The sequence below is a fragment of the Galeopterus variegatus genome, unplaced genomic scaffold (assembly GCF_000696425.1).
Source record: "Galeopterus variegatus unplaced genomic scaffold, G_variegatus-3.0.2 Scaffold2502, whole genome shotgun sequence".
NCBI classification, from domain to species: Eukaryota; Metazoa; Chordata; class Mammalia; order Dermoptera; family Cynocephalidae; genus Galeopterus; species Galeopterus variegatus.
Genome location: NW_007728613.1, coordinates 104225 through 113185, shown reverse-complemented (window position 1 = coordinate 113185; position 8961 = coordinate 104225). Strand labels below are relative to the sequence as shown.

Here is an 8961-nt window from a genome sequence, read left to right as displayed (position 1 = left end):
CAAAGCTATGGAGACTTTAAAAAGACCAGTGGATACCAGGAGTAGGATGGGGTTGTGGGGGGAGAGAAAGATGAAGAGTTGGAGCACAGGGGATTTTAGGGCAGTGAAACGATTCTATATGATATTGTAAATGGTGGATACATGTCATTATACATTTGTAAAAACCCATTGAATGTTCAAGGCAAAGCGTGAACCCTAATGTAAAGTATGAACTTTAATTAATAATAATGCATCAACATGGGCTCATTAATTGTAACGAACATACCACACTAATACAAGATGTTAGTAGTAGACAAATGGGGGTAGTCAGAGGCCATATGGAATTCTCTGAATTTTCCCCTCAACTCAAATAAGACAAACAGGAAGTCTTATTTACTGCACAACCCATGTTTTCTTTTAATTGAAACATAATTGATTGTACATATTTGTGGGGTATGGAGTTGACTGTCAATACCTGTGTACAATATGTAGTAATCAAATCAGGATAATTAGCCTGTTCATCATAATAAAACTTAATCATTCTTTGTGTCCATTAACCAATTTCTCACTAACACTCCCTCGCCTTCCCCTTTCCCACCTCTAGTAGCCACAGTTCTATTCCTTCAAAAACATGAAAAGACAAAAAGCCAGTACATTAGTTGGTGTGATGTGGTCATCTAACTCTCCTTTGCCGTACACTCTGGCCACTTCCATTTTCAACTGTATTCAGGGGAATAGTGCATGAATATCTCTTGCACTAAAGAATTAAATTCTGTATGATAAAGGTTACTTATACATATGCTGATTATTTGGAGGGTAGTCAATTCACCTAACAACAAGCTCTTAATAAGAAAAGCCTCATAAAGGAAGACTGTTGTACTATTAACTCTCAAGTAGTGATTTTAAAATATGTATTGGAGTAGCAATACTAAAATACCATAGGAAAAAAAGAAAACTTTTAATTAGAGGTAATATTTTAATAGTCTCATTTGGAAATACAAATAAATAATTAGCCTAAGAAAATAATATGTGTGTATGCAGTGTGTGTATTCTATCACAAAAGGATACAGTGGCTATCACAAAGTTTTACAATAATATCAACAAAAAAAATCAATTGTGGTTAAATACAGAGATCTTTCACATACAAATGCAGTTGAGAAGAAGGGAAGTTATCTATTACTCAGAAAATATTATGCGATGGCTGTCAGGATCACATTTCACTTTGCATTTATAATCATTTGCTACTACTGTGGTCAGTGTGGGAATCAGAGCAACTGAGAATAAGATACAATGTTAATCAGTTCCCAATACCCACTCTATACATGCTCTACAGACAGCATACAAAATATTTTATTTACTTGAAACTGACAGATTTGAGGAAATTGGGAGAAAAGGAATATATCCTTATAATCAACGCAAATATTTGTTCATGTTATGCACAAGTCAAATGCCCAAGTAAATTTTGTGATTCCCATGATCATAATGACACTTCTTTTATTTCAAAAGAATTAAATGTTATTGATATATGACTCACAAAAAGAAAATGAGTTCTGTTTAATGGAAATGAATTACGTGTGTGTGTGTGTGTGTGTGTGCACGTGTGTGTGTTTTTAGAAATAAAAGGATATTTGTGTGTGGTTTAAACACGGTCTTCCTCATGCTATAAAATATATCACAGCACTGAAAAAAACCTGTGTTAATCTATTTCAAGGTAGTGGCCAGCACTTCCTGTATGTCAACTCATCTGGCCCCAAAGAAGGATTAACTGCAAGAATCACAACCTCCAGTTATTTCCCAGCAAGCCTCGGAATGTGTACCGTTCGGTTCTGGTTCTACATGGTTGATTCCAGAAGCATGGGGATATTAAAGGTACAAAAGGAAGACAGAGACTTGCGTTCACTGAACTATTCGTGACATATGTTTAAACATTTTTTTCCTTTTTTTTTTTTTCTGTAGTCACACCATCAGTAATGATTACTGATTCCATTAATTTCTCATTTCTTTCTGGGGCAATGGGACTTTGGCAAACAGTGCTGTCATTCATCTTAATCTCAATCAAGATTTATTTCATTGAGGGCTGCCACCTGACCTCAATTATGGGGCAGACTATTTAAAGGATGCTCTGGAGATAAAAGAGTTTGTGTAGATTTTACATACATCTTCTAATAACAACTTAGGGATATGATGAAGAGAATTTTCTACTCAAAACAATGTAAAGACAAAGCAAATTTAAGATTTTAAGTATATATCAGCTCATAGTAAAAACAACATGCCTGATCCATTTTTAAGTAATTTAAGACAAGAATATGCACCAAACACAAATGTCTTTAAAGAAACAAGCTGTAGCATTTATACTTCTCATTGTATGAAAGATCGATGAGTTTTTCAATTATCATGAACCAATTTTGGGATCTTGGTTTTTAATTAAAAGAATATATATCGGAACACAACACTTAGTGTTATTGCCTTGCAAATATTTGATCTTGCTGCCTGAATAAACTCAATTGGGTTTTTTGTCTTTATCTTGAACATCGTCCTTTATAAATAATAACAGCTCTTATTGATTCCTATCTTTTAGGAAATGTATTATAAACTTTATATGTTATTAACTTTAATTCTCACATTGACCTGCTGAGGTAAGTATATTTTTCCTAATTTTACAGAAAAGAAACTGAGACTCAAAGGGGCTTAGAAAACTTTTCCAAGATTACACAATTAACAAAAAATATGATTTCAAATCACATTGACCTGCTGAGGTAAGTATATTTTTCCTAATTTTACAGAAAAGAAACTGAGACTCAAAGGGGCTTAGAAAACTTTTCCAAGATTACACAATTAACAAAAAATATGATTTCAAAATCTGATATTCACTGCCCAGCATTGTTTCCCAGGTTCTCTGCTGTCTACCAAAATTGTGTAAGGAGAAACATGGAGAAAAGAAAAAGGCCATATCTAGTCTAGCCAATGACAGGAAAAGGAGCTATCATCAAGTAAAAATATAGACATGCAAAGAAAGTGAAGAATTTATGCTGATTTTACGTGAATGTCTGTTTTCCCAAAGGAAAGCCAGTAGAAACAACAGAGAGAAAGTTTAGGAGCATATGAATAAATGCAGCTCATGTGAAAATTTTAGAATTTTTTTCATTGTTTTTAAATACGGTACAATATACGAATATTCAGTATGTCAGGCTATTGCTTATGTTAAATTTTATGCAAGTGAATTTATAACCACTGACCTTAAGGGAACTCCACAACACATTATTTCTACTGATGTTATTAAACGTAGATTGCTGCAATTTAAAAAGACACTAGTCCGTGGTTATCTGTTACTCATGAAAACAAATACCTGCAGAAAGGCCAACAGACTTTTCCATAGAATGCAAGCAGATTTCTGTCACTTTCTAGCAAAATGTTGCTTCCTCAATTCATAAAGAGACCCTTTATATCCTTTAGCTTTCCTCCAGCCAGTCAGCCAGCTACTTCAGTTACCCAGTTAAATGTCCCACTGCTTTCAGCCATGTTTTGGTGAACAGCCTTTGAAATAGAAATGTTGGTCTCAAGTCTTGATTTTGGTGACTGCTGGTTTTTCTAAGTAGGGAGAAGCAATTAATTGTAACAATGCTTTTGCTCTCTGGACAGTCTTCAGAGAGGTCTACTAGACAGAATAGTGGAGGAGAATTGCTAGTCAGCCTGTTATCTGTTTTTTTGTTTGTTTGTTTGTTTGCTGTTTGTTTTTAGGGGATTCTCTTTCCCCAACTCCAAATGGTCTTGGTGGGGTTAACTGTCCTAGTGATGTTCTTTTACCATCTCCACAGGTGACGCAAGCAGGGCCAATTATTGTCTTGTCTAGTATCTGATGCACAATATGAGAGGATTTCTCTTTTTCTGTATTTGATCTGTATCAGCAGTTGTAAGAGTATAAGCTAGACTCAGTGCTATTAGAGGTCGTTTTTTCCAACTTTGGGAGAAAGACTGTCTGAGAAAGAAGCTAACACTCAGAGGGACACAGAGCTAAAGAAAGAGGGAGAAATAGAAAGATGCCTGCTCTGTTTAATCCCTGAATCCTATTTTGCCTGAGCCAGCAGAAATCTCTCTGTTACTTGCTATCAAAAAAGTCCTGACCATGACAAAAACCCAGGAGAAACTGTTTTCATAAAGTGTCCTGGTGTCGCTCATAGAACACAAGAGTTTGACAAGTCTCATTTTCTCAAATACTGCTCTGGAAAATCTTGAGTTATTCCCAGATGGAAAACCTCCCTGAGCATGCAGTAATTCTATACGTGGATGAACCAATAAAGTGGAAACCATTCTCCCTACTGTTCTGATTGAGGATTCTCATCAACATGATATTCTTTCAAATGAAATTTTGTGCTTTATTTTAATCTCTAATTTGGGTATTATGGTACCAAATTTGCTACAGTTTCTAGGCCAGTGGTCTTCACTTCTCATCAACATGATATTCTTTCAAATGAAATTTTGTGCTTTATTATAATCTCTAATTTGGGTATTATGGTACCAAATTTGCTACAGTTTCTAGGCCAGTGGTCTTCAACTGATGTGTTGCATCTCTAAGAATTGCATGGGCAATGTTAGCAGATGGACCACTCCTCATAAAGGGTTTGAGAACCCACGTCTGTGCATCTATTTTCTCAAGTAACCAATGCCAAAAGTTGAACTCAAGTTGTCTGAAATTGTGGTGGGGGAAGAAACTTTTATTTCTTATGTTAAAAAGAGATCTTAAAAAAATGAAATAAGTGAGCATGAACACTTTTGCTGTGAGTGTGGAGAAATAGATACTCTTATTCTTTGAAGTTGGACTATGTCAATTTGGAATTATGAAGTGCATTTTGGCTTTATAATTTTTTTATTAAATTTTATTATTTTCTAAAACATTGTACATCTAGAAATTTATGATAAAAAATAAAGATAGCTATGCATAAGGTTTTATTTATAAACTTTTCCTTTTCAGTGTTGTTTATAATAGCAAATACTGAAAACCACCTGAGATCAAAATAATGAGAATTGGTGAAATATAATACATTCACTCTTACACTGAACCACTACAGAACAATTAATTTTGTGAATTAATAATTAGTGATAAATAAAAGTGTTTATGACTCATTAATGACCAAAGCAGATAATTAAAGAACATGTATAGTAGAATGCCATTTTTAAAAAGTTACCTAATTTTGTGCATATATATATATATATTTGTATATATACTAGTATTTGTCTAAATCAATATCTTTATGTACAAATACAAGGGTAGTTCAAAAAGCTCACGGAAAAATAGAATTGAAATATAATAGGAATATTCCATGTACTTTTTGAAGCACCTCATATATGAGAAATAAAAATAAATAAATGGAAGTGTACACACTGCAATGGTAATTATCTGTAGATGATGAAATGAAGATTTTTTTTTAAATTTTGCAGTCTATGTATTTTATAATATTTCATCATTAAATACTTATTACTTTCCTAACAAGGAAAAAATATATTTCTGCAGGGTCCTCATATTTACAAAGATTGAGATACTCTGCTCTAGGATGCGCCATAAACAGATGATTTCCTAGATTAATAATAGCAAATGTGATTCCAGAGCACATAATAGGTTATAATTGTGCTAGTTTGAAACTATTTCTTACATCGATTATATAAATCCTGTAGAAAGGATATGGCCAAAAAATACCTAAGGTGAGCTTTCATAGTAGAGGGTCTGTGAGGCAGTAAAAATAGCTAGGCATTCCTCAAAGAGAATTCAAATTGTAGATTGTGGTAGCAGGACTCCTTGTCAGTTCAAATTTTTTGAATTCACATCAAATGCTACGTACTCCCTGCCCCTCCGTGCCCTGCTCTGTACTCCAGAGAACTACATTTCCCAGGTTCCTTTGCTCTCTGCCTTTCTGAATAGGTTTGGCCAATGGAGAGCACTGGCCGAAGACTACAGGACAGGAAAAGGATAAAAGCCTTAGCCTTCTCTCTCTCTATTTTGGGCTGAGTCTCTAAATGTACAGTATCTGCCCCCCACCCCACCCTACCCTTTACTTAGTAGCAGATACATTCCAAGACCCCCAGTGGATGCCTAAAACTGCATATACATATACTATGTTTTTTCCTCCACATACATACCTATGATAAAGCTTAATTTATAAATTAGGCACAGTAAGAAATTAACAACAACTAATAATACAATACAAAGAACAATTGTAACAAAATACTGTAATGAAAGTTGTGAGTGTGGCCTCTCTCTCGCTCTCTCTGTGCTGTATTCACCCTTCCCTGATGGTGTGAGATGGTGCAATGCCTAAATGAGGACAGGAGGTCAGGTAATGACGTAGGCATTGTGACATGGCGTTAGGCTACTACTGACCTTCCTCGATCTATGTAACCAGCCCTTACTTGCAGTAAATGGCTTGTGACACTCTTTTCAGGGGGTCCCTTGCTGTATAGGCTCAGTGCTTTCTGGTACAACAGGGTGCCATCAGTCAGACCACGATTCTGTTCCTGTCTTCCACTCCCAAATGTCGTGTCTTTTCCATAGTAACAAAATGCTTATCACACACCGCGGCCGTAACTTTTGCAGTTTGAGTTTTAACAGCAAAACTAGCACAGATTTCTTTTTCCTTCTTCACAATTTCATTGATAGAGAATTTGACCACAGACCTCAGCAACCTCAGCATATGATTTTTTTTTTACTTATGAGAAACTTCCCATTTTTCCTTATGTGAGAGCTTTCACATTTTCACTTAGAAGAAGCATTTTCCAGCTTCTCCTTGGCATACCTGAATTGCCAGCATCACCAATCTTGTGTGTTGGGGTCATTATTAAGTAAAATAAGGGTAACTTGAACCCAAGCACTGCGATTCCACTGCAGTTGATCTGATAACCCAGGCAGAGAGTGTCTGCCGCATAAATATGCTGGACAAGTGAATGATTCGTGTCCCCAGTGGGATAACATGAGTTTTTATCATGCTACTCAGAATGGTACACAACTTAAAACTTAAGAATTGCCTATTTCTGCAATTTTCTATGTAATATTTCCAAACTGCTGTTGACTGCAGGTAACTGAAACCTCAGATAGTGAAACCACAGATAGGGGAAACTACTACATCTCATCTGTGCCTCAGTCTCCCCCTGACAGGCTCTGCCTCCTTAGTTCCAACTCCCACTGAGTGTGCCTGCCAGATCTCCCCTTATTCTGGCAACCTGGCTTTGGTGAGTTAGGGTTCTGCAGGTAGACAGAACCACTAGGATATGTATACATATATATGAGATGGGATTTATTAGGGGAATTGGCTCATGTGATTGTGAAGGCTGAGAAGTCCCACAAAGAACCATCTGCAAATTGAAGACCCTGAGATGCTGATAGTGTGGCTTAATCTGAGGCCATAAGCCTGAGCCTGGGAGTGCAACTGGTGTAGGTCCTAGAACCCAGAGTTTGGGAAGTCTTGAGTTCTGATGTCCACGAACAGGAGAGAAGAGTGTATCCCATCTTCAGTGGATAGAGAAATACATTTGCCTTTTCCTCTGCTCTCTGGGCCCCAGAAGTTTGCATGTTGCCTGATCATATTGAGGATGGATCTTCCCCACCTAGTCCACTCAGGGACACACATGCTTTACCAAAATAATTCTTTACCACATTTCTAGGTATTCCCCAATCTAGTCAGGTTGACACCTAAAATTAGCCATCACAGTGACTATCTCCCTTTTTCCTTCAGTTTTAAGGGTGAACACATTTTCCTGCACATGTTAATCTATAGATTTCATCATAATTTCCTTGCTGTTTTTCATCTCTTCCATAAACTTTGTAACCAATTCCCTATATTAAATTTCCTCTATTTGAAATATATTAGAGTAGTTTATATTTTTGAGGTTGATCCTGTCTAAGTTCCCACTCCAAAGAAAACACAAACCAAACAGATAACTATGAAAGCTTCCATTTGTGATACAATTCTCTGGAGCAAATAAAAGTTTCCTGTAATAAAGAATTACTCATAGTGTGCTGAGAGAGGTATTTTATATTCAGGGATAAAGAAACCCTTTTGAGAAAGATGATGTTTGAACTTAGACTTGAAAAACACGAAGGAGCCAGCTTTGTGAATATCTGGAGAAAGAATTGTCTCAGAGAGGGTACAACATAATGAAAAAGCTTGAAGGTAGAATGTATTTGAAGGCCAGTATAGCTGAAACACAGTAAACAAGAGAGAGAAATAAAGTCAAACAGATAGGAAGGGGCCCGGTCATAGAGGTCCTTGTAGGGACGGTAATGAGATTATATTTTATTCTCAGAGACATGGGAAGTCATTGGACAGAATTAACTTGGGGCATAATATAATCTAATTTAAAAATTTAGAAGTTCTGTTTGGTGGGTAGGAGGAGGCCAAAGGTAGAAGTGAAATAAGATATCCATTTGGGCTGCTGTAACAAAAATACCATAGACCGGGTGACTTAAAAACAACAAAAATTTATTTCTCACAGGTCTGGAGGCTGGGGGGACAACATCAAGGTGCCAGCAGACTTGGGGTCTGATGAGAATCTGCTTTCTTGTTCATAGATGGCACTTTCTTGCTGTGACCTCACATGGTAGAAAAGGTGGGGGAGCTCTCTTTAGTCTCTTTATCAGGGCACAGATCTCACTCTTGGGGTCTTCACCTGCATAACCTAATCCCCTCCAAAGTCCCCACTGCCTAATAATATCACCTTAGGGATTAGGATTTCAGCATATGAATTTTGGGTGTCATAAATATTTAGTCTGTTGCACATGGAGACAATTTAGAAGAAAAGTTTAGAAGTCCAGGGCAGAGTAGATGTGGCTTGATTTCAAGTGGAGTGTAAAGATAAACTGGAAGGCCATGTCTACAATTAATGAACAGGACTTAGATCTTCACTGGTATATTAAGATTATTTCCTAAAGAAAACATGCCTAAGTTTCATTATCATATTAATGAAATGTATTATATAAAGCTAAAGTGGTCAATG

General features: G+C 36.3%; 1 protein-coding gene across 1 annotated transcript in view; it reads left to right on the top strand.

Annotated features, from left to right (window-relative positions):
• MALRD1 (MAM and LDL receptor class A domain containing 1) overlaps nucleotides 1-8961 on the top strand; it is a gene marked incomplete at its 3' end in the record, with an annotated part of 94608 nt that overhangs the window by 31679 nt on the left and 53968 nt on the right. The window contains exon 2 of the mRNA XM_008582008.1: nucleotides 1691-1848. Within this exon, the coding sequence (XP_008580230.1) occupies nucleotides 1789-1848 (60 nt within the window). The remainder of the gene's footprint in view (nucleotides 1-1690; nucleotides 1849-8961) is intronic.